Source organism: Cydia pomonella, chromosome 5, assembly GCF_033807575.1.
Source record: "Cydia pomonella isolate Wapato2018A chromosome 5, ilCydPomo1, whole genome shotgun sequence".
Taxonomy (NCBI): Eukaryota; Metazoa; Arthropoda; class Insecta; order Lepidoptera; family Tortricidae; genus Cydia; species Cydia pomonella.
The window spans coordinates 10,739,409-10,765,896 of NC_084707.1; the positions used below are offsets into that span (position 1 = coordinate 10,739,409).

Genomic DNA, 26,488 nt, shown 5'->3' on the forward strand with positions numbered 1-26,488 from the left:
AACCTCGTACGTCTTAGTACCGGCCTTGAAGATTAGGAATTCACTCTTCTTAGCATTATACCTGAGCCCATGGTCCACTGCATACCTCTCACAAACACCGAGCAAGTTTTGCAATGCGCCGAAAGATGGCGTGAGCAGTACCATGTCGTCTGCATAGCTGATATTGTTAATATAAACTCCATCAACCGAACACCCGACTTTGGTAATGACGTTATGAAATTTTTGTATGGGATTTGATTTTTTTTTCTCAAAGCCTATCGTGTGGTGTATCAAATGAAAGGAAATTATAAGACGATTCTAGAAATATACTACGTGATACTACACACTTGCCTTTTAGGCACCTGTTTTCCAAAAATCTAAAAAACATTTTCTAAACATGCTAAATTTGGGCTCCCCCAGGTGAGATGTGGCTCGGTAATTTTTCCCAAAACACACTCCAAACGTCTTTTCATACCCTCATATCAAACGTAAAATAAAGCAATTTGTAAAATAACTACTAAAACTATATTTTTAAGATTTTTAACTTTTTTTTTTGACCTAAGTCTAAAATTGCCGCATATATATCATACATCGAAGCCGCTTGGTACATACACAGGTACTTTAGACTTAACTGCGGCAAAGTAGCTTTTTCCGTTGTAGCACATCCACTAATTAGTTTATATAGCTCCAGCTTACAAAACAAACAAAACAGAGAAAAACAAGCTTTACATGAAAAACTTAAATAAGCTGTATTTTTTTAACTTTGGTGTCTGAAGCTACATAAACTAATTACAGGCATAAAATATACCCTCTATTCTATTGTAAGTGAAAAGTTTCAGAGCAATCTAGCTAGTCATTGTAAAATAAGAGTGTAACTATGTTTGTATGGGGAACCGAGCTTGTTCCGCGACTCATTAAAAAAAAATAAAAAAATCTTTATTGCCACACAAACAACATTTACGATTTCCGTGAAAATATGGGTATTTCGAACGCTAAAAAAATACAAAATAACTAAAACTTATTAACTGAACATAATAATTATAACTTAAATCTATAATGTGCCAAAGGGTCCCAATCTCAGCATGTGCAGTGCCAGAGGGCTCCGCGATGATTTTCAGACTGGTCCCGGGAGAGATTGGGGTCGGTCACTACTAGCATAATGTACCTTTCTTAGGTACAGCTCTATATTTACATTTTTATGTGTATTTGTGTGTGCCTGTACTATAGTTTATTAGTGTGCGTATATGGGTATGTGGGGCTGGTATGTAGAAATGTAGTGTAGGTAAGAATGTACTTTGTATTGTGTGTATTATGTTTTGTCATTAATTACATACGCATTTTAAGATTATTATAATGTAATGTTTACCCAGGTATTGGCTGTTGTATTTATAAATGTTGTTATGTATTGTTCATGTCACTATATGATGTTACTATAAATGTTGTATTGACTTGTAAATGAGCCCTTGTAAAAGGCCTACTTGCCGAATAAATTTTTGAATTTTGAATACAGAAAAAAAAGAAGAATAAATTAAATAAATATAAAAATAATAAAATGAAAAAATATTATATATATTTTTTTTCATGACTATTTAATCTTCTTATTTATGAACATGGATGTCCTTAAGTTGAAATTATTATGAGTACTGTGAAGGTTGGAAACCTTCACAGTCTCGTGGTAGATAACTACTATCACTAGCAACACCTCATCACAAATTTCGTGCGTATGGTAAATCTATTGCGGTACGAGCGGTTCAGCTTTGGAATGAGTTGCCTACCTCCTTAAGGCAATCGCGGTCCATAGCATCGCTTAAGGGGCATTTAAAGAAGCTGTGGCTATCTGACCTGATTTAACTTATTTGTGACTATAAATATGTAATTATTGTATATAATATAGGTATTCTTTATATTTGTTATACTATTACTTCTATTTTTTATTTAATTTTATTTATTTTCGCCCTCTTTTATAATTTTATTGACTTTCCTCTAGTCTATTGTAGTCAGTGCTATATTTGTCTACTATTCTTCATCAACTCTCATCTACTCAAAGGTTAACTGGAAGAAATCCCTTAAAGGGATAAGTTCGCCTTTGTACTGCTTATCCTGTGCCATATCTATATTTTGTATTTTGTACAATAAAGAGTTTATACATACATACATACATAACTGGCAACGATTATTTTAATTCAGAACTATCGCCCTGCTGAAGGAGGCAAGCATCTGAGTTAGTCGATATTGCTGTTATTAGTTTTAAAGAAAAAAAATTTCACCCCCACTTTACGTGTAGGGGAGGTACCCTAAAAAAAAAAAATTTTACATTTTATTGTACGACTTTGTCGGCTTTATTGATTTATATATCCATGCCAAATTTCAGCTTTCTAGCACTAACGACCACGGAGCAAAGCCTCGGACAGACAGACAGACAGACAGACAGACAGACAGACAGACGGACATGGCGAAACTATAAGGGTTCCGTTTTATGCCATTTGGCTACGGAACCCTAAAAAGATCATTATATATTATAAGAAATCTACCTCGAGTGTTTACGTTCCCCACCTCAGATAGACCGTATCTCTTTTACATGGTGGAGGCTGCTACAATTAGCATAAAGTTTCCCCCAGTTTTTCGCGTTTTTGATAAAGTGTGAGGAAAAGTGCTGAAAGAGCCCCGACCTCATATCGCACGCCAAGTGAGAAAGCGAGAGAAGAAGCGAAATATAAGCAGAAAGAAATACATATACGCCACGTCGAGGATATATTCCGGGTAATACATTTCTTATTATATGACTATCATTATCACCCACTCTGTAAATTAGTATAGCTGTGCAAAATAAACGTAAAATGGAATTGGAAAAATTGTTAAGGATTTCATAATTCAATATAAAATAATTTCTCAAGTGAAAAAATATAAGGAAAAGCAAAATAAACATGTTACAATTTTACAAGGCGAATTTCTACTCTTTCACATCTTTGGATGATATTTTTGACAAACTCAAGCAAGAATTACCTTCACACGTCAATTAGTCGGCAGTATTAGTAGGCAAAAAGCGGCCAAGTGCGAGTCGGACTCGCCCATGAAGGGTTCCGTACCATTTATGACGTATTAAAAAAAAACTACTTACTAGATCTCGTTCAAACCAATTTTCGGTGGAAGTTTGCATGGTAATGTATATCATATATTTTTTTTAGTTTCATCATTCTGTTATTTTAGAAGTTACAGGGGGGGGGACACATTTTACCACTTTGGAAGTATCTCTCGCGCAAACTATTCACTTTAGGAAAAAATGATATTAGAAACCTCAATATCATTTTTGAAGACCTATCCATGGATACCCCACACGTATGGGTTTGAAGAAAAAATTTTTTTTGAGTTTCAGTTCTAAGTATGGGGAGCCCCCAAAATTTATTGTTTTTTTTTTCTATTTTTGTGTAAAAATCTTAATGCGGTTCATAGAATACATCTAATTACCAAGTTTGAACAGTATAGTTCTTATAGTTTCGGAAAACAGTGGCTGTGACATAATCGGACAGACAGACGGACATGACGAATCTATAAGGGTTCTGTTTTTTTGCCATTTGGCTACGGAACCCTAAAAAGATCATTATACCTAGTTGGTTAGTAAATTCTGTTACTGCAATAATCTTTATCTACATAAAACATACGAAAAAAATTTAATAAACTATATATTAAAATGAAGTACACAAAATCAGGAATTACATATGACAATATCATTCAAAATGGCCTTATTTGGCCTTGACACAGGCCCTCAAACGATGAGGCCAGTCATCAATAGCGGCACGCACATTTGTTATGTCTAATTCCGATACTGTCTTAACTATGGCCCGCTTGAGGGAGTCTAAGATTTGTGTGAGGTTTAGAACAGGCTTTCTCCTCAATAACCTGCCATATGGCATTATCCAGGGGGTTAAGGTCTGAGCTGGAGGACGGCCAGTCTTCGTGGGCAATAAAGTCTATTTTGTTCCTTTGAAACCAGGCTTGAGTTGTTTCTGCCTTATGTGCAAGAGCTGAATCCTGTTGAAATAGTACGGTCAAATTAACTCAAATTTCACTAAAGTCAGGAACTAATTCTAAGGACTAATAAAATCACTACGGATTTTTTTGTATGGGCTAAAAATCGAACTTTATACAATCGTTACTAAATTCACCCCCCCGGAAAGGGGTGAAATCGGCTGAAAATAATGTAATGGTTATAACTAAGAAGAGAAAAAAGGTGTACTCGGTGTAATTTGGCGTACGTTTTACAACACTTATATCTAAATTCGCACGTGTTATTTATGTTAATTTAAGCTACGGAACAGGTAAAAAAAAAATACAACATTAAAAAAAATCTATTTTGGCCATTGCGGGTCTGGGGAAAGTAATGTACTCGGTGCAAATTGAGTAAATAATTAGAAAAAATATCTAAACCCAATGTCAAATTCGCACCATGGTGCGACACCCGGAAAGTAGTTTTTCATGTTTTACTGTCGTTGTACTTCGGGGGAAATTTTAATACTATTGGAAATTGATGCAATCATATTCATTTGATTTTGTTTACATTCGCACTCCATAAAAAATTGGCATTTTTATACGGAACATGCAGTTTTGTAATCAAGTACCAAAAACGTAGAGCAATAAATACACAGAAGCGACAAGCGCGTGATTAGTGGCAAGAGAAGGAACGCGCGTAGATGCACCGACGAAGCACGGCTCTTGAGGCACGAGTAGTGGCATGTACTGCAAAAATAGTAGGGTTTCTGAGTATGCAGACAGACAGTCAACAAATTAAATACAGGTACGCTCAATGTTTGTTAAATTCGAAAAATCGTGTTTTTCCATATACTTACGAAAACGTTAGACTACTTAGTTCACTCAATGATTGTTTAAAACAATAGTTCCGTTTTAATGCCAGAAGAAAGATTTGTGCTCGTTGCCCGTCAAAAGTGTCAAACAAACTGTCTCTGAACAATCGCTGCGCGTAGGGTTTGAGATCCGGATATCCGAAATATCCGGATATCGGGTCATAAGATCCGGATATTACGGATCCGTTAAATATGGTTATTGACCTATAACCGGAACAATTTTCTAATGAAATTTATGAATAATTTCATACCATTTTGTCATTTAAATATAGTATTTTCATATATTTAATCAATTCAAATACTAACAGCACATCAATTTTGATAGGTACATACAGGTCACGCAGTAACTTTATACAATGAATGCGAATGTTGCTTAATGCAAACATTAGATCATTGGATATCCTGATGACTTCGGGCTATAGGCTCAAAACAAAAGCAACCTGAAGGCCAAGGCTAGGATAGTAGAGTAGGAAGGAGAGAAAATTGGTCTGATAATCAACCACTAGAATATCTCCAAATGAATAGGGCTAAGATGGTCGGCTCTTTATCATTTGTCATGAAGGGCATAGTGACAAGTGATAAAAATAGAACCATGCTGCCACCGCAGATCGAAAAGAAAAGACCTACCTAAAGTAATCGGGAAGAGGAGATAGATGTTCGAATCCAAAATGCCCTAAGATGCTCAGCAGCGCTTCGCCGAGTTCTAGTGTCCAAGCTGATCAGTAGACTGTCCATGATTCAAGTCTATAAGACAATAATTAGATTTTGATGAATGACATCGGTAAGTATTACACTTGGACTCTGAATCAGAAAAAAAAGAACAAGTTCTTAGTGAAGAAGACGAAATTCTGGCGGAATATTCTGGGACCTATCAGAGATGAAGATAGAGAAGATGAAAGCGTAGGAAAAATAGGGAGCTAGAGTAGCTAGTTGCGGCACCCAATATAATTAGCGAGATTATAGCCGCACGACTTCGCAGGCTTGGTCACTTGGAGTGGACGGGAGAGAATCGGGCTGTGAAAAGATATACCGCAGGAGCGATGTAGCCCTAAAACGCCCTCGGAGTATCCAACTAGCGTGGAGTGGTGCAGAATAGAGCAGAGTGACGTTGTTCTTGTATCAAAGGCCAAGATTCTTTTTGGGTCACTGATCCAGTGAAGTAAGTAAGTATTGCTTTCATAGTTAGTATTTCATGACGAATGAACACGAGGTGAGGCATTGGATGTATTTCCAACTATGACCAGCTAATCCAGATATAAACCCTCCTTATTAAGTACGGTTTTAGAGATAACATTATGTTAGCTATTATAGTAATCAAGTAATCATTTAAAATTAGTTGGGGTGATATCATTGTATTAAAATATAGTTAAAAACGTTATTTCTGTGTTATCTAAATCAGTTTATTCGGATATTTATTTTGGTGGATATTCGAATAATTAGAATATCACAATATTCTAATTGCAAACCCTACATATAACTTTCCAGTAGGGACACAAATAGGTAATGTAAATACTGCGAGGAGGATCTTGTTTAGGAAAAACCAGAGCGATCGAGTATATTCCTTCAACAGGATGCTCTCCTACAGCATATAAAAAGGGCTTAACAGACCCACATTGGGACCAATTTACCTGAATAGCGACCCACAAATGCTAGATTCTTGCAACTAGGCTTGGCGAAAGAAAAATGATGGACCAGCGTACACCTTTGCAAGGAGCTATTGTCTTGCAAGTGCAAAGAACGCTGTACAGGGTGTGGGGGAGTAAAACACGGATTTAAATACACTATGCTTTGCGCATGCGAAGGTGCATGCTCTGGGACAAAATAATACGTAAAAAAATATTTTTTTTTTGTTTAATTAGTGTGTAACTTTAATTAGCTAGATCCGGAGTAAATTACAATAAAACGATCTCAGTATTCTTAATTTTGATAATAATACTTTTATCGAAAATATTACTTTACTATAAATATCGTTCAGCAAGTTACCTTTACTTAAACATCATTTGCCTTGCAAATTGTATTGAAACAGCCATCCGACTCTTGGTGGTGTCATCCGGTATGGAACAAAAATAGTGTAATTTGCTTGTTTATAAACCGATTTTCAAAATTTTAATGGAATTTTATAGCTTATTAATATAGAATTCATATCTTGATACAATGTCTTCCTGTAAAGTTACTAGTAAAGTTGATGAAAACAAAAAACGGATTTTTTTTCGGGAATATTTAAATAAAACTTAAAATTTCTCGCAAACTATGGTATTTACAAGGTCAAATGTATAAACGATATTGTAGCGCATTTAATTTTGCTTTTTATGACACCCCACACAAGCTTACATGTGATATACTTGCTGTGGTATACGCAATATTCTGAACACGGCACCGGCCATTTTGATGACGTCATAACTGGTGACTTAACCACGTTAGAAACTGTCTCCCGTTGGTTTTTTAGTCAGAATAACATGCGTAACAACATACTAAAATATGATGCTGGTTTCATAGGCACCTTTTGGGCCCTATATGACCATAAGGGAAGCGACTTCATACCTACTCGTATAACATTTTTTTATACAATCAAACACATTTGAATAAGTAGTCGATAAAGCAGTCAAACACCGATAGATTATTAATATGTTGTAACATGACATCACTATTTTTGATCTCACATAGACAATTTACGCACAAACTGGCATTTCATTTTTGGTCGCACTTTTGAAGTTTGACAGTCGTTCTTGATATCCTATTTCTATGTATCCGGATCCGAAAAATTGTCGGATATTGCAAACCCTAGCTGCGCGCTGCGCTATCTCTCCGCCCCGCGCGCCCCGCGCCACGTGCTGCCAACCACCTTCGCTTGCAGTTCGTTGCGATTAATTCTATTTACTTTTTGACAAACTTCCGGTGAAAAAAATCTATTTTTTATTTAGTGCAAATGTAGTGTCTTTAGATAAGTACCGTTTTTAAAATTTTCACGTCTCTCTTAATTTCCCCCGAAGCACAATGTACAAAATAATTAAAAATACATGTTCCATAATTTGCCCAGGCGTGCAAAGTTAACTGAATGTTTACAATGCTTTAAAAAGCTTAACTTGAGATTGCACCAACCGACTGACTTATCCTCGAGCCGCAATCGAAAAAAAAAAATTTTTTTAGGGTATCATACATTGCACATCTTTTTTATTAAGATATACTATGCACCAAGGTGTTCTCTATACACTACTTAGCTTGAACCTAATAGCTTTTAATTTACTCCAAAATTACGGCACTTTATAGTTTATACCTAAAATTTACCGGTCTTCCGTACATAATAGAAACGGTGCAACTCGGGGGAATCAATCTAGTTGCGCCATCTAACAAATCCAAAAAAAGCACGACTACACGACTTACTTCCATACTTTTTCTTAACTTGACTATACTAAAATACCCATGGCTGGTTGTGAAATAGGGTGTGCTTTAAGGGCTTCACTATTGGTTCGAGAACGGTTTCCTGGTAAACTTTGGCCCCAGTTTTCACACCTTTGTCACAGAAATGAACCTGTGTTAGCCCTGAGTATGACACACCCAGCCAAATCATCATATAAGAGGGATGATGGCCTCGTTGCACTCTCGGAACAGCCACAATTGCCTCTTGACTGTTTTGGTAAAATTTAATTAATCTGTAAATAGTATTTTTCGGTGGCCATTTTGTGCGTACCGCTTCAGTAGCACGCAACTTCTCTCTAGCCTCATAGTCTTTAATCGTCCATTAAGCAAATGACCTTTTTGTCTGCGGTAAGCATGTAGTCCAAGGTCTTCATTGATAACTTTTTTTAGAGAGCTTCTCTTCACAGATATCTGTATTGCCAACAACTTTTGCTTCCAGACAGCTTTCTTGCAATTCTCGCCTTCACTGCCTTTATTAGAGCTGGGGTCCGAAAGGTGCGTGGTCTTCCAGACCTCTTGCGGTCATCGAAGCTCTGAGTACTATTGTCTCTATTAATTGTGCGATAAACAAATTGTTTGTTGATTTTAGGTTTTCAAGCAACTTCAAAATCATGTTTGGCGGGTGAAATGAGGTTGTTGACCTGTACTTTTATTGTTAAATGGTAGAACAGGATATCAGCTAAAAGTTGACATCAAAATGATAGCCTTATTTAAAACATCTCACAAGTTACACAAGTCCAAACAAGACCCTTTGTCCAAGAATTTTTGACACTATCATTGGTATCTATATTTTCAGATGTGACCGTACCATCAAAAGTGTAGTAAGCCAGTAATACAACATCCTACTGAGTACCTTTAAAGGGTTCAAACAAACCTTTGTGTTTTGAACAGTACTTTAGAAATTTAGTTTGTCACTATAATACTACTCTACTTAGTATAAAAATACTGATGTATTGTACATTTCGTCAGTTAATTATAAGAAATATTATAAGTTAGCACAAGATGAGGCTGAGGAAGTACTTATTACTTTATTACCCAGCATGTAAATATAAAGTAAGAAGATGTAAATGTAAGATCCTAAGTTGTTATAGCTTAATGGGATTTCCTAACCAATCTATGTTTTATTATATTGTAAGTCTAGTTATATAAAACACATTATTTACTTCGATATATACTGCATTTTGTGCATAAAACTTATTGAAGTGTTGTAAATAAAATAATTAGTTAAGTCGTATTTCCAGAAAAACTTAAAGCACTAACACAAAAGGAGGATAGGTTTACTAGACACAATATAAGGCGTATCAAGGCTTGTCACAGTGATTGATTTAGTAAAACAAATATAAGTTAATCAATGCTACATGTGACCCAGGGATATGTAAAACGTTCTAATTGTACTTACATTTTTCAATTATTAAAAGAAAGTGTCAATAATTAAAACAAAGACTTCCGTTGGTGATTGCCGTAATTTTCTATTTTTTATAAATCGATGTTTTCACCACTGCCTTAAAGAAACGTCATCATTCAACACTTGACAGTCGAGCACAGATAACAAATAGCTGCGTTCAGGATAAAGTACAAAAGTCACAACCAAAGAACTACTCACTAGGAGATCACAACTAATTATAAGCCTAATTACAGTAATTACAATAATAAATTTATTTATTTATTTAAGTCACTAATAAAATATAATTTGATAATTTTTTATTTAAAATATGCTTAAAGTACAGTTGACTGGTATATTTATATTTGTCATACAACTTACATGGTGTTCTACTAGTAGGTTGTTCAACCCACTTCAACCACGCGAACAGCCACCCAATAAGCTTGTGTAGCCCGCACAAGTATTTTTTTATTATTATTATTATTTATTTCAATAAAATACAGTGAATACTGACTTAATATTAAATACAACGTCCCACAAAACTGTTTGCACAGTTTGACTGTGGGATCCGTGGGGCTATACTAGGTTAGGTACATAATAATCATAAAGTCTAATTATTTGTAGAGGCAAAAATAGGGTTGTTTCCAATTTTTTGAAACGCTTGTATTACGTTCTATATTAACTAAAAGGTGCCCTAACATTCAACTTTTATACTAAAAACGGCTTTAAATATGTGAAATTAACAAAATATATTTTGACAGATGCTTTCGCGCCCAAAACGCTCTTTGAAAATTGTGTGACGTCACAGTTTACGGTTTGACACATAACTTCATACACACGTAAAAGATACGAACTGTCAACTGACATTTGTCATTTGTTATTTTTTTTTTTTTTAATGGCTTCGCGCTCCTGGCGCATTCAGCCAGACGAGTAAAACGGGGAAACGGAATTAAGGATTACATTAAAACGGGTAGGACGGAATTTTGGAAAAGGATCAGGAAAAGGTTAATAATTCAAATAATTTAAAGTTTAATGTTGTGACGTGAAATAAAAGAATACAATGATTTAAATATATATGGAGATGAATCATTAATATACAGGAGTGTTGTAATAGATGTGGGAAACGGAACTTTTAAATCTGACAGCTGTCTTAATAATATAGAACGGTCATATAGGTTACAATTACCAGAAAAAAAAGATATGATTAAGATCAGCGGGATCAGTTCCACAAATACATGCAGAACTGGCCACACGATTTTGTAGTTTCAGGTGTTCCGGTGTACATACATGGCCCAATCTCATACGAATCAACATACTAGTTGCAGGCTTTGGCAAAGAGATTTTAGCAAACCAAGGTTTGGCAGGAATTGTTGTTTGTATGCTACGATAATGTAACGCAGCGGCACCCGCACCAGATGCCCATAATTTTGTCCATTCCATTCTTAGATATAATTTAGGCAGTGCCAACAGGTCTTCAGCAACATTCCTAAACGGAAACATGTCCCCAGAACTAATGGCATCTCGAGCCAAGTCATCCACCCTTTCATTGCCTTTAATCCCTCTGTGTCCAGGGATCCAGGCAATGGAAACCGAATACCCTTTAAGACGACATTTTAACAGTTGGCTACGGATTTGATAAATAATTGGGTTATTAGATTTAGATTTGAAAGGAAATTTAGCTATTGCCTGAAGTGAACTTAGAGAATCTGAGAAAATAATAGTTTTTTTAAGATGCATTATAATGATGAATTCTATTGCTTTCAGAATTCCAAAGCACTCGCCACTGTACACAGAGGACTCTGGAGGCAACTTTATTTTTTGGTAAATATTAGACTGGGTGTGAAGTACACCAATGCCAACACACCCATTGTCAGACATCTTAGAAGCATCTGTGTATATATGATCAGCAGCTAGGCCATCTGTTCCAATGAATCCCAGGAATTGTTGATTTTGTTCAACATCATTCTTAGAAATGCCGATATTAAGGAGAACTGGAGGATCAAGTATTACAGATTCATATTCATACTGGAAAATGGGAAGTGTTGAAGAGCTAACAGTGGGAGCTGAAATAGATTTAAGTTTTTGAAAACTTTTAATCAAACATGGAGGACTCTTGTGCTTCCAGTAGTTAGAAGTAGTTATTTGAAGCAGGAGGTTAGACAAGATAACCCAGAGTTGATGATTAGAAAATTGGGAGCAGCGGAAAATAAACCTATCACAAAGATATTGGTGTCGTAAATGGAGTGGAGGCTCAGCACACTCAACTTGCATAGCATTGATAGGGCTTGAATTCATGGCACCGCATATCATTCTCAGGGCTTTTGATTGAATACGATCTAATTTTTGGAAGCCTGCTACAAATCCTGGCTCTAACAAAAATGTTCCATAATCTAGAATACTTCTTATCAAGGCATTATACATTAATTTTATGCAAAGAGGATGCGAACCCCACCAAACTCCTGAAACACACCTAAGGATATTAATATTTTTTTCACATTTAGAAACTATGTAATCACAATGTGGAAGACCTGTTAATTTATTATCTAAAATAACACCTAGGAACTTGGTTTTATCTTTAATGGGAATGGAGCAGTTATTAAATTGCACATTGATTGGAGGAGGAAACAGTTTTCTAGTAAACAAAACTACAACACTTTTAGGAACTGAGAGTTCCAGACCATTTGAATCTAACCATAACTTCAATAAACCCAAAGAACAAGTAATGGATCTACTGGCCTGTTCAATAGAAAGGTTTGATATAGTAGGCTGGTTAGGCATATTGCAAAATTCTGACAGTGCCATTTAAGGATGACTCTAAATCGGATGTGTAGATATTATATAGCAATGGACTTAATACGGAACCTTGTGGAAGACCTCTCCAAACTAAACGGGAAATCCTATTGTTGTCATCTATAAGAAGGCTAATGGACCTTTCTGATAAAAGATTTATTATGAAATTGCTTAACATTATTGGTACAGCTAATCTATGAAGTTTTGCTTGTAATACTGAGACTAAAACATTATCATAAGCGGCACTTATATCAAGAAAAGCAGCTACTACAGACTCATTTCTAGAAAATGCTAATCTAATTTCTGCAACTAATATACCCAAACTATCATAGGTAGATCTACCTTTTCGGAATCCAAACTGACTATGAGAAAGTAATTGGTTTTTTTCTACAAAATATTCTAATCTGTTTTTAATCAAATGTTCTGCTACTTTAACAAATACTGAAGAAAGGGCAATTGGACGATAAGAAGAAACATCTGTTGCTTGTTTGTTGGGTTTTAATATAGGAATAACTATTTGAGATCTCCAAGAATCCGGGACTGTACCAGATTGGATGACAAAATTTATTATATTCAGATAATAAGAGAGAATACCATCACTAGCATTTGCTAAAAAGGAATATGGGACTCCATCATCCCCAGGTGAAGTATCTCTTAAACTACTTAGTATACCTTTTAACTCTTCTATTTTAAAAGGCCCATTAAATACAGTATAATAGGAAGAGTCAAATGAAAAGGCAGCAGGGTGGAAAACATGTTCTTCGGGGACTGATGCTGGTGCTAATTTGTCCATGAACTGATTAGCAAGGTTAGGAGGAAGTGTCTGTCTAGATGGCTCATTGAAAGCATGTCTGAATCTTTTAATATTATTCCATACTATGGATGGTTTCACGTTAGGACTAAGAGATGAACAAAATCGTCTCCAGCCTTCGAACTTTTTTTTGCGCAGTAATTTTTTAGTCTCACGAGCAACTTGTATATATATCTCGAAATTTTCATTTGTCATCGAATGACGATAACTTCTCTCTGCCTCCTTGCGGTTTCTGATTGCTTGAGAACAATCATCATCCCACCAAGGAGGAGAAGGTATTTTACCTGATACACTGTTTTTTACAGGGAAAATTTCATCAGCTGCTTCGGTAATCGTCTGGGCTAAGGCAACTGAGCAGCTAACTACATTACTAGCATCTATAGTGGGCAAACACAACAATTTCTCCTCTACGCGGCTTTTGAAAAGTTTCCAATCAACATTACTTAAATTATACTTAAGCCTAGGGCTAGGTTTTGGAGATGGAGGAATGGAAGATGGAAATGTAATAATAATAGGGTAGTGATCACTCCCATATGTTGAATCTAAGGTATGCCAAGAGAGAGAGGATGCAAGATCGACCGAACAAATAGATAAATCAATAGCGCTAATTGACTCTGTTGGCGCTGTTCGGCGGGTTGGAGAGCCAGTGTTTAAAACACAAAGGTTGTGTTCGTCTAAGATATGTATGAGACGATCTCCATTATAATTAGATGATGAACTACCCCAAAACTGGTGATGCGAGTTAAAGTCTCCTAAAATTAACACGGGCCTAGGGAGAGAAGAAATTATTTGTTCAAGCTCATCAAAAATGGATGATGATGGATGAGGTATATATACAGAAATGATACAGATGTTATTTACAATGGCAGCAACAATTGAAAAATCATCGCTATGGGATGGAAGATTATAAGGTGAAAATGAAATGGAATTCCTGACGAGTAGAGCTACACCGCCCCATCCGCCAGGACGGTCCTCTCTGAGGCATGAATATCCAGTAGCTCTAAGAAGAGCTCCAGGCTTTAGCCATGTCTCAGAGAGGGCAAAAACAAAAGGTTGAAATTTGTTTAATAAATGTATTAGATCTTGCTTTTTATTTATTATGCTTCTGCAATTCCACTGAATAATTGTGGCCATTATTTTTAATAGTTGTAACAAGTACATCAAGCATGGGGGCAACGTGGGACGGTAGTTTTACATTGGGCTGAGATAAATGATTAATTAGGGCTTGAATTTCGTCAGCTACTGATGTATTCTCTTTGCGAGAATCTTGCTGTAGTGCACAGCCATTTGGAGGAGATGGAATGGTATACTCATTAACTAGTGCATTATGAGCTGCTACATCATACCCTGTCATGGTCTTTCTTACTGGACGTGGCTTCAAAAAAGTTGTTTTTTTGTAACTATGGGACTGCATGGTTGTGCTCGGGGCTGAATTATGGACTCTGTGATGTAAATTTGGCTGGGACTGTAACTGTGGTTGTGGTTGTGTCAGAAGGACATCGGCGAATGATTTAGAAACTGCAGGATGTAGTTTGACAGCTTCACCGTAGGAAATACAATTATTGGCCATAGTTATTTTAATATCCTTCTGTCTCTTATGCTCCGGGCAAGCCCTGTTCGTGGCGAAATGAAAACCATTGCATAAGCAGCAAATGGCATCTTCTTCCTCCACTGAACAGGTATGACCGGAGTGCATTTGACCACACTTAAAACACTTTGGTTTTGATCTGCAATTAGTTTTGGTGTGTCCGAATTTAGTGCAATTATAACACTGAATTGTGGGGAAAATATACAATTCAACAGTCAGTGAGTTGTAGCACGAAAATACCCGTTTTGGTAAGACTTGGCCATCAAAAGTTAAAACAACTGTTTCAGAGGGTTGCCACGAAACAGAACCATTAACCGTAACTCTATGGTTTAAGCGCCGCACTTTAAGAACATTTCCGCACCCAATGGGCACGGAAATGTTTGACAAAATTTCTTCATCCGACCACTGTGCAGGAATGCCGCGAACCAAACCCATACGGGTCACAGAAAAAGACGGTATGTATGCAGTAAGATTCTCTAACTCGAGACATGGGTCAGTTACAAATAAATTTGCATCTAAATAATTTGAGAATGACATTGCTATGCGAGTTCTGCCAATGCGCTTAACACTTCCGTTAATAATGTTTCTGAAGGCCTTTTTGACGAGGAATTTCCCAAAAGATACCGGGTGCAGAGATGAGCTTGCGTCAGTCTGTTTGAGTTGGACGTGAACCATAAAGGGTGAAACATCTGAATTTGAAAATAAGTTCCTACCAACCTTGGTGCTAATAGCGCTATTGTTTATATTTGTATTTAAATTGTCAGAGGGGATTATGGTAGGCTGCGTGCTAGAACTCGAAAGAGCTTGGGAGTTTTGTATGTTTTCCTGGCAATCGCACGAATATTCCCCGCCATTATTTTTCCTTCTTTTTTTATTGCAATTTTTGCATCTTTTTTGTACTTTATTTCTTTTAAGTTCACTCCTGCTACCCACAGAAGTGTCAGTATCCATTGCCGAATCAACGGTCACATTACATCCGACCTGGAGGTTTCCACCTCCAGGATCAGGAGGATCGTCGTCCCCCATAGAAAATTTACACGAAAAAACTTACCAACTATGAAGAAATCCACTAATTATATATACAAATAAAAGAATATATACAAAATATGTGAAAAATTATATACAAATTACCGATTTCCTGATATTACAATAAAAATAATGTACGAGAAACAAAAAACTAGACCGCCGCGTTTCACGTTTCCCGCGCTTTTTTTTCATTTGTTATTTATCGCCTAACTGTCAACAGTGTCAAACTGAGAGTTGTGACGTCACCAGAATCTTCAAAGACGTTTCGAGTTTGGTCATGTGATGTGTGATGTGTGCCAAAAGATATTTTAAATTCAATATTTACAAAAATATGGTCATTACAGGTCCCCTAAAAGTAGTTTAACATGTTCTTATAATCCAAAAGAATTTATCGGGATACAATTCTGCCCTAAGATTTGTAGATGGAAACAACCCTATTGGATAGGTATGTGTTAAATGCTATCAAGGTAATGTTGGAACAAAGCTCTTTTAAATTTATTTTTATTTTTCTCCTGTCTGATAGTTGCCGGTAAGGTGTTGAGTAAGTATGGTAAGCGCTTCTCGATGAGCCTGTCTCCATAGTAATTGCTTACTCTGAGAACAGCATACTTACCTGCAGCTATAGACCTGGGGGCCTACCGGGAAAATCGAAATTCGCAAATTGCGGGGATCTTTCTCTTTTACTCTCACTAAGACGTAATTAGAGTGACAGAGAAAAATGCCCTCAATTGACGAACTTCGATTTTCGCGGTAGGCCTTCTGGTGCCATGATTATGGCTCATTTGAAATAAGTTACTCCATAGTTACTCTCTTGATTGCCGTGTTGTCTAACTAAAAATAAATATTTGTGTCTTAGGCCAGGGGCCTACCGTGAAAATCGAAATTTGCAAATTGCGGGGATCTTTCTCTTTTACTCTCACTAAAACATAATTAGTGACAGAGAAAAATGATTTCACACCCTTTCCGATATCGGGCCCGTAATCAGTCTCAATTTCGGGCCTTAGGGCCTACCGCGAACCTCGTTCGACGTGTTGCCTCCCTGTCACACTTACACACGAAGTAACAAGTGCGACAGAGAGGCAACACGTGGAACGTGGTTCGCCCTCCAATAATCGTTTTCCGACAGAGAAAGTACTTTTTACGTTTCAAATTGACGACCGGTTTGGCCTAGTGGGTAGTTACCCTGCCTACGAAGCTGATGGTCCTGGGTTCAAATCCTGGTAAGGGCATTTATTCGTGTGATGAGTATGGATATTTGTTCCTGAGTCATGGGTGTTTTCTATGTATTTAAGTATTTATAAATATTTATATATTATATATATCTTTGTCTAAGTACCCTCAACACAAGCCTTATTGAGCTTACTGTGGGACTTAGTCAATTTGTGTAATAATGTCCTATAATATATAAAAAAAAAAAAAAATATTGTTAACGATGTGCTGATATTCCGTGAAACGGAAAACGATTGGAAGGGTGGATGTAATTGGCGCTTTAAGACCAGTCCAGGTGGGATATCAAATCGTCAGATTTGATAAGGAAAAAAATTGGTCTCAATCCAATGTCCTGTTTATGGAAGGTAGAGTTATCTCCACCACGTAGTGATTATATGCTCTTTGCTTCCGTAGTCCTGTTCTTAAAAAACATTTATAATGGTCTATGAAAGTAGTCACTTGACACGGGGTCTATCTTGTCTATCATTTTTGACATCTCGAAGGATTTTGCATTATACATTACATTCTACTGTTTTCAAAAACAAATAAAAATATTATTTTATTTACATTTTGCTAATATTTCTGTATTACAAAATGGCTGGTCAAGAGAACAACAAGCCCAATCAGGATAAAGCTGAGGCTGATTGTGAAATTACTCCGAGTGATGAAAACAATGATGATAATATTTGTGAAGGTAAAGATTTTTCAGAATAATCGTACAGGCAACCATGGGCGCCGGCAGCGGGGTGCAAGGGGGTGCACTTGCACCCGCCTGGCAGGAAAGAAAAAATATAAAATAAAATTCATGTCTTTTACGCGTCTGCACCCGCATTAGAGTTGGACCAATATAAGTCTGCAATGATTTTGATAGCAAAACTCGGAACTAACACAAGAAAAGTAAATGACTGCATCGATTCTTCTACTCCATTTATTATGCACCTCCCTGAAAGTAATCCTGGCGGCGCCCATGCAGGCAACTTGATGACAAATCTATCAATCATTCAACAGTTTGTCCACGAAAACATACTCTGTACTATATCCCTATGCTTTGTAACGAGAAACTCCATCGGACAAAAAGTTTTTTTTTACCTATTTAAGATTTTTATTATTCTGCATGTTAGTTTGTAAGGTATGGTATAGGTAGATGCATCTATGGGCTTTAGTTGCCTGAAAATCAATGATACTTGATTTGATTTGTATCCCTTTAAAAAAAGAAAGTGTGTGTGTCATGGAACGCTTGGTTGGAATGAAGGAAGTATATTATTAATGATAAACATAATACATTACTGATTAACAAATACAAAATAACTTAATCGAATTTAAGCAAAAGAGGGCTGTGATGAAAAAATCTTACACTTTTTGTTGTCTAGCCCCATTCACCAACTACCTGCTAAATAACTTTGTTCCAAAAAGAAGTCAGTATAAAATTTTCCTGTCCTGTGTACATATTGTGGTCACATATTACAATGGAACTAAAAATAAACTGCAAGTATTTATAACATTAACACATTCACTGCCAGTACCCTGCAGTTTAGTTCCAGTGCTAAATTATAAATTATACATTGACTGTGTATGTTAGGTTGAATAATATTGCTCTTTATAATTTTCAAGATGGTAGCTTTGTGAAGCAAGAACGAAATTTCAGCTCTTGCCAAACTAGTGCTTAATAATATAATCATCTAATCAAATCCACCTTTACAGAGTATGAAATGTTGGATTCAAAACTGGATGAGCTGAATTCGGCACTTGATTTTCTGGAACAGAAGAATGATGATATTCACAAGAAATTGAAGGAACTTCTTCAGTCTAACATTGACATTAGACAACAACTGCAAAATGAAAACTCAATGTCTCCTGACAAATAATACAAATGTAAATATTTATACAATGTTAAATTCATTATAATCCATATTTAGACAATATTATATTTGCATTGTGATTACAAACTGTATTAGGGATTCAATAAAACGTCTTGTTACTTTTAACCATAGTACATGCTTTTTGAACTTTCACTCAATAATATTTTAGTTATTTCTTAAGTAGTAATTTCAGAAATTATTGGTAATTTGGCAAAAATAAAATTATTGGATCATTATGTAAGTTCAATAAGTATATTACAGTCATTCATTGTTATAGGGCATGTAAAGATGAACAAAACTATTAAATTCCAAATACATTTATTGATTGTTAGTGTTTGTTCGTTAGGGTACAATAGTGTGATATATATAATCACACAAGCGCCCCTTGCACTATCCCAATAACCCGGGTTTAACTGGCTAACCCTGGGTTAACCTGGATTTACCATGGTTACTAGTACAATTTGACACTGGGTTAACAGTTTAAGACCACTTGCACCATCCCACTAACCTGCGGTTATCTGGTTAAACCATTAACCCAAATCAAATTGTACTGGTAACCCCTTGTTTAACCTGTTAACCCTGAGTTAGTGATTTGTGCAAGTGGCCCTAAGGAAAATATCCCATGCAAGTATGCAACATAATCTTCAGTTAGTTTTGTGCTGGCAACACACATTAGCCACTTCTGAAGTAGGTATTTGTGTATGATCTTTAATACCAAGTCTGTCAAATTATTCTCATCCATGTAAGTAATGTGATATCATTAGAATAGATATTTCAAAAACAATCAACTGTTACAATAATTTCAAACCCAAGCTTTATGGGGTTTTTTGCTATTACAATTAAAACACCATTATAATTATTTTCTAATGGTAACATTACTTTAATCTTTCAATCAAGATGCTTACTGTGATAGAAATGTTACTTGTATTATATTTAGGTATTCAATTGATAAATTTTTCATGTTGTGACTCCATCAAGGTGTTAATGATTCTGCCAATGTTGAGGTTGGATAAGGCATGAATAGTAGAGACTATCCTTTGATTGTTGTTTTTTTTTTAATGGCTAAAATCAGATTTTGTGTCAAGAGGTGGTGAGAGATTATTTTTAAAGCTAATTTTTTTTTCTGGCCAAAACAGATTACTATAGATACTCACTTCTCTCAATACTGTTCTGTATTAAGACTCAATTTCTCTAACCACCTCTGTGTATATTAAATGTAAACTAAAAAGGTAAGGTTAATAAATTATTTATTTCACCTACATTTTATTTAATCACTAAGCAATAACAAAATAATAGATTCCTAGTATTTTCAAATAAGGGTGATAGAAACAGAATGTGACATTTCCGTAAGTGAATGTTAATGATGATCCTTTTTCTCAAAACGCAATCCACAATATCCACAGGAATGGTTACCAGGCTTGTCCTAAAAAATAAAGAAGTTTACATGAATAAAGATAAAGATAGTTTATTTTCTAAGTTGGCATATTACAATGTGCTTATGAATGTCAAATAAAGCTATGCTGGCTCTAACCCTCCACCTCTGACCTGAGAAGATTTAAATCGGTTATCATATGTAATCGGCGGCTAAAAGTAAATATTTGTCACCTTTGAAACTGGTGGAACAGTGGAGGTTCCTGAACTCTATAGATCACAGAGCCATTATTCTCCAATCTACATTAGGTGGATTCACACATAACGAGCCACCTCTACATACCTGAGGCATGTCTACATGAATCTGAGCCGCTTTGCATGGCAATTTCCTCATGAGGTGGCTCGTTCTGTGTGAACAGTTTTCTGTCCACAAAATAGTTTTGTCAAGACAAAATATGTACCAAGTATATAATATTTACCAAGTTAATGTAAACCCTGGGATGTCCTTCCGGTCCACTTCCTCCATCACACCAAACCACTCTTTGGGTCACTTGCTTTGTAGGGACTCCTGCTATGAGTTTTATAGCCCAATTGGGATTAACTTGCTTTGGAGCATTTTCGAATCTAGCAAGTCTGTAGTCGTCTGAACTCCATTTCTAAAAATCAATTAAAATAGTTATTAGTAAAATGACCTGACAATTTGTACATTGTTAGGAAATGTGAATAAGTTGGATGTATGGTTATATGGTTAGCTTGTTATATAATATTGATGTGTTGTTGTCAAAATCAAGGATCCTTTAACCAGTATTTTTATTTAAACCGACATGCTGATGGGAAATTAGCAAATTGCGTTAAAAGATAATTAAAAAGATGCTTTGATTACTTGGCCTGTATGAGTTTCTACGTCTTCCTTATTTGTAGTCATAAAGCGGCAAAAGGCTGGGTTCACTCTAACAGCCGGGATTTTGTGAAATACAAAAGGAAGTCTGTTGACACTCATTTTAAAATTTGTCGAAGTGAAAGATGTAAACGTGAAAACCTATTTTTTTTTTCTTTCTTATTGCAGTTTGGAAATAGCAAACGGAGGAGTGAAATGTCAATGTGTTAGTCATAAATGTCAAATTTTCGGGAGCGTTCAAATACCGTAAATTTTAATTCCACCGAAGTCAAAAATATTTGCACACGGCGCGTGGCCTGACACGGACGAATACTTGTAGAGTGCGGGATAAACCACGTTAAAATTTGTGAACGGCTTGGGAATGAACATCCTGCCGAATACTATTACAGTACTAGTATAATAGTGCTTACTCTCATCTATTTGCTGAGGACAAAGAAATAATATGTACCTTTCTCTGCCCCTTCCAGTAGAACGTATCCGACGAAAGGGTAGATCATAGAAGGTAGGATCCAATAGATGTGCTATACGCATGTGCCCGTGAGGGACAGAACATACGCAACGCGACAAAATTAACAACACGTTTTAACATTCCTGACAACATACCAAAAACAACCTACGTAATTTGGTTGGGTTATTTGTGGCCAACTAATCCTACTATAAACCATACTAAGATTTACGGCGGGGCGGGGAATAAAAAAAAATGAGACAGTGACAAGGACAAACAATAATAGCGCTTTCTCTGCTACTTCTACTGAAAGTTCTCGTTCGGTCGTCTCCCGGCTCTACCAAATCATTTATATACTTATTGTACCTCTAGGGTACTAGGCTATAGGGTAGATCAAAGGGGTAGATGTAACAAGCCCTTATGTTGGGGTTATATCCTTTCACCGGACACTGCTAGTCATAAGAGTGACAGGGAATTTATTTACAGCTTCCTCTGCCCTTCTCAGCAGAAAGTACCGGTTTAACGCAGCTGTCCACACCAGGCTAAGAATTTCCTAAATTGTTTAGCTTCCGTAACTTTATGACCTCTTTACTGGCCTGCCATTCCACGCTTCACCGTAAACAGCTGCCAGATCAATTAGTAACAGCCAATGAACTAGAGCGGTTTCATCATAAGAGACATTTTGACGACCGGTTTGGACTAGTGGGTAGTGACCCTGCCTACGAAGCTGATGGTCCCGGGTTCAAATCCTGGTAAGGGAATTTATTCGTGTGATGAGCATGGATATTTGTTCCTGAGTCATGGGTATTCTATGTATTTAAGTACTTATAAATATTTATATATTATACAGGGTGACTGGTAATTCGTCGTATTCCTTCAAGGGGGTTATTCTAAAGCCTATTTGGAGTGATTTAAGTCCAGTCAACCAGGGGTCAAAACTAATTGGTTTTCAAGTTATTTAAGATTTTAGATTTTTTTAATAAATACCCGCTTTTTGACCTAAAACTAGTATTTTTTTAAACTACGTATTTTTCAAATAAAAAAAAATATTTTCCGAATAGCCAATGAATCACTGATTACGTAAAATAATAAAAAAAGTACAAAACATATCAAAATTTTGCAAATAAAAGCATCTGAAGTCAGAAGTTTTTGTATTTTTTTTCAAATCTTGTTACATTTTAAGGCATAACTAAAAAAAAAGTAATAACACTTCGCGTACAAATTACAGAATTTATTTCCTCAGTTCATAAGCTTTCTAAAAAGGTACAATTTATGACATTTTATGCTCATTTTTACAATTAATAATAATAATACCAGAGCAGGTACAGGACTTAGCGTACTTGACTTTACTTGTTTGTGTCGTTTTAAACTCGCCGAAGGCATACTTTGTCCCCAGTTTCTTATCTTATCTTATTCCTTGAGGTAGTAGGCACTGCAGATTGCCTTTGGTGAAGTCCTGTACCTGCTTTGGTATTATTATTATGAATTGTAAAAATTGAGCATTAAATGTCAAATTTTTACCTTTTTAGAAAGCTTATGAACTGAGGAAATGAATTCTGTAATTTGTAAGAGAAGTGTTATTACTATTTTTTTAGTTATGCGTTAAAATGTAACAAGATTTGAAAAAAAAATACAAAAACTTCTGACTTCAGATGGTTTTATTTGCAAAATTTTGATATGTTTTGTACTTTTTTTATTATTTTACGTAATCAGTGATTCATTGGCTATTCGGAAAATCTTTTTTTTTTATTTGAAAAATAAGTAGTTTAAAAAAAATACTAGTTTTAGGTCAAAAAGCGGGTATTTATTAAAAAAAAATCTAAAAACTTGAATAACTTGAAAACCTATGAGTTTTGACCCCTGGTTGACTGGACTTAAATCACTCCAAATAAGCTGTAGAATCAAAACAAGATTAATATGGGACCACGTTGGAGGTCTCGGAGTAATCAGTGACATACAAAAAAAAAACATAGCCACAATCGAATACAGAACATCCTTCTGGGAAAGAAGTCGGTTAGTACAATTTGTTACTTCTACTTATTTAGCAATGTACCGAAAATTGCATGGGATCGTTGGAAGGTCTGTGGAGCCCTTCTCAAAGAGGGCTCCCATTCCTACACTCAATAAATATGTTAAAAACACCTACGGCAGTCAATAAATGCAAGAAATTGTTTGTAAAGATTTTATAGTCATTTGTGTTAGTGAAAATAAGAAGATAATTAACTGTATCAAAACCATGTTTATCAGACTCAAACTAAAAGTTGTTGAGTAGGTAAGTCTATTCATGTCATAGTCTAGCCATAAATCGGAGAGAAGTTCTGCTAATAAATATGAATGCCAAATGATCATTCGACCTATATTGTGTGTTTCGACCAATGGTTTCTCGGGTAATTGTGACAGTTACTAAATGATTATTCTACGAAAAGTTAATATGCGTATCAATGTTCAACGTATTGACTACTCGTTAGGGAATGCAAACCGGTTTTAACCGAAACCGAAAAACCGGTTAAAACCGGTTTTTTGACGGAAACCCAAAACCGGGTTTTTAGAATTTGAAAAAACCGGTTTCGGTTTTATTCGGTTTTTTTTATTTACCTAACATGCATCCATATTTGCATGTTTTATTCATTAAAAGGGTATAAATCGGTCCTAAACCGGTTGAATCGACATCAAATCAAATAATGTGGTGTTGTGTTAGTTTGATCATTTGTAACGCTAAATAAATTTTTACGGTACAAAATACAAAAATACGAAAGATTTAAATAATTTAAAGTACTGGCAGTGGCAGGACATCCGTGCTGGTGTACGAATTGTATAGTAGTACTTTTTAATAAAAATGGGTATAAAAGGTCTTCTTCTTCTTAGTCGTATACTCTTGTCAGAGTAGTCGTGGTCATTGCGGTCGTTGTACGGCTTTTTTCGTTGTTTCCCGCCATGCTTCTCTATTTATTGCCTGCCGCGCGCAAAGATTCAAAGGTGACCCGGTGAGAGCTTTCACTTGGTCGGTCCATCGCATTGAAGGCCGCAGTCTGGGTCTTGTGCCATCCACTCTGCCCTGAACAACCAGCCTACTCCATCGCGTCGTCTTCCCTGCGCGTAACGTGACCGTAGTAGCTAAGGATGCGAGAGTGAACGATTGCCGAAAGTCTTTGTGAAACTTTGAGCTCCTGGAGAATTGATATATTAGTGCGACGCTGAGTCCACGATATCCGCAACATCCTTCTCCAGCACCACATTTCTAAAGCATCAATGCGTTTCCGTTCACTCTCTCTTACTATCCACGTTTCAGCACCGTATAGCAACACTGGGAAAACGAGAGATCTTACTAGACGAGACTTCGTTGCCTTTGTGATGTTGCGGTCTCTCCAGATCTTAGAGAGCTTCTCCATTGCAGACCTTGTAATGGCGATGCGTCGCTTGATTTCATCTTCGGAGCCTCCGCTGTCTGAAACCAATGACCCCAAGTATATATATGATGACACAACTTCACAGTTTCCAATCGCTTTTGGTTTATTCACGTTGTTACGGTTCACGACCATCATCTTGGTTTTCAGTCGGTTGATCTTCAAACCGAATTCGAGACTGACTGTTTCAACGCGACGCAATAGTGCCGCTATAAGATGTTCGCTTGTTGCTAGGAGTGTGGTGTCGTCAGCATAACGCAGATTGGAAATATTTTTCCCGCCTATTGGTATACCATCCGTCCAACCTTCAAGCGCTATCCTTATGATGTGCTCAGTATATATGTTAAATAGCAAGGGTGATAGTATACACCCTTGACGAACCCCAGCCGAAGGGTGAAGTGGCTTTGACATTGTATTGTCCACTTTTACTGACGCGGAGTTGTTATCATAGAGGGCTCTTAATAAGTAAACGAGATGTTTTGGAGCGCCCATTCTTAAGAGAATTTCCCATAGCTGCGGCCATTTAACAGAATCAAATGCCTTCTGAAAGTCAACAAAACATATGTATGTTGGTCGGTTGAATTCTCTAGCTTTCTCCACTATTTGACGCAGTATGAGAATCTGCTCTCTAGTTCCTTTACCTCTTACAAACCCAGCTTGTTCTGGTGCGATTTCTTTGCTGATATACCTATGCCTTCAGTCTCTCATTTAAGATATGCAGTAAAATTTTACTGGAATGATTGATTAAAGCGATCAAACGATAGTTACCGCACTTTTTTGTAGAGCCCTTTTTGTGAAGAGGAACAAAGATCGAATGGGTCCATTCTTGAGGCCAAGTGCACGCTTTCCATATGTTGTTGGATACTTTATGGAAAAGTTCTGTGCCATATTCTCCGCTACATTTGACAATCTCAATCGGAATGTTATCATTTCCCAGCGCTTTTCCAGATTTAAGGTGTTTTATAGCTGCTGCAACTTCCTCTTTCAGGATATCCGGCTCTAGGTCCAGTTCACCAGGTTCTGGAGGCGAGAAGTTGTGCGCGTCTGGATCCAGAAAAAGAGATTGGCAGTAGACTTTCCATGTTTCTTAAAGGTTAAAGGTCTTACTTATAATTTTATTATGCGATGCGCTGTAGAAAAATTCCACGTAATCAATTATATCAATCGCAGCTTTAGAGTCTTTTGTTGGTTCGGTGATAACGACTTACCGACAACCTTTTTTGTCTCTCGCACTAATAGGAAAGGGTAGTTCAAACCCTAAAGAATGGAATTACTTGACTACCTGTGTTTGCCCAGTTTAAGCCAACACAATCAGTTTCTAATATACTAGCAGACAGCGAAAAACTTAGAGCAAGATTTCGGATTGGGCCATTTGATTTAAGACAAATAACATTAAATTATAAATTGATATTGTCATATATTTAAGAAAAAAATGACCTATCCCATCGGTG

At 36.3% G+C, this 26,488-nt stretch overlaps 3 protein-coding genes across 3 annotated transcripts in view; 1 reads left to right on the forward strand and 2 right to left on the reverse strand.

Annotated features, from left to right (window-relative positions):
- LOC133517700 (ras-related protein Rab-14) overlaps positions 1–9,809 on the reverse strand; it is a 31,550-nt gene extending 21,741 nt beyond the window's left edge. The window contains exon 1 of the mRNA XM_061851070.1: positions 9,655–9,809. The gene's annotated coding sequence lies outside the window, so the exon portion shown is untranslated. The remainder of the gene's footprint in view (positions 1–9,654) is intronic.
- Positions 9,810–17,511: 7,702 nt separating this feature from the next.
- On the forward strand, positions 17,512–20,178 carry LOC133518303 (UPF0184 protein AAEL002161). The gene is made up of 2 exons (XM_061851977.1): positions 17,512–17,754; positions 18,762–20,178. Exons 1-2 carry the CDS (start codon positions 17,655–17,657, stop codon positions 18,923–18,925), a joined length of 264 nt encoding a protein of 87 aa, XP_061707961.1. The 5' UTR covers positions 17,512–17,654; the 3' UTR covers positions 18,926–20,178.
- LOC133518302 (probable NADH dehydrogenase [ubiquinone] iron-sulfur protein 6, mitochondrial) lies at positions 20,150–21,410 on the reverse strand. Its single transcript, XM_061851976.1, has 3 exons — positions 21,174–21,410; positions 20,770–20,946; positions 20,150–20,342 (listed from the first exon to the last, which is right to left on the reverse strand). The coding sequence occupies exons 1-3, from the start codon at positions 21,288–21,290 to the stop codon at positions 20,277–20,279; spliced, it is 360 nt and encodes a 119-aa protein (XP_061707960.1). The 5' UTR covers positions 21,291–21,410; the 3' UTR covers positions 20,150–20,276.
- Between the last annotated feature and the right edge of the window lie 5,078 nt (positions 21,411–26,488).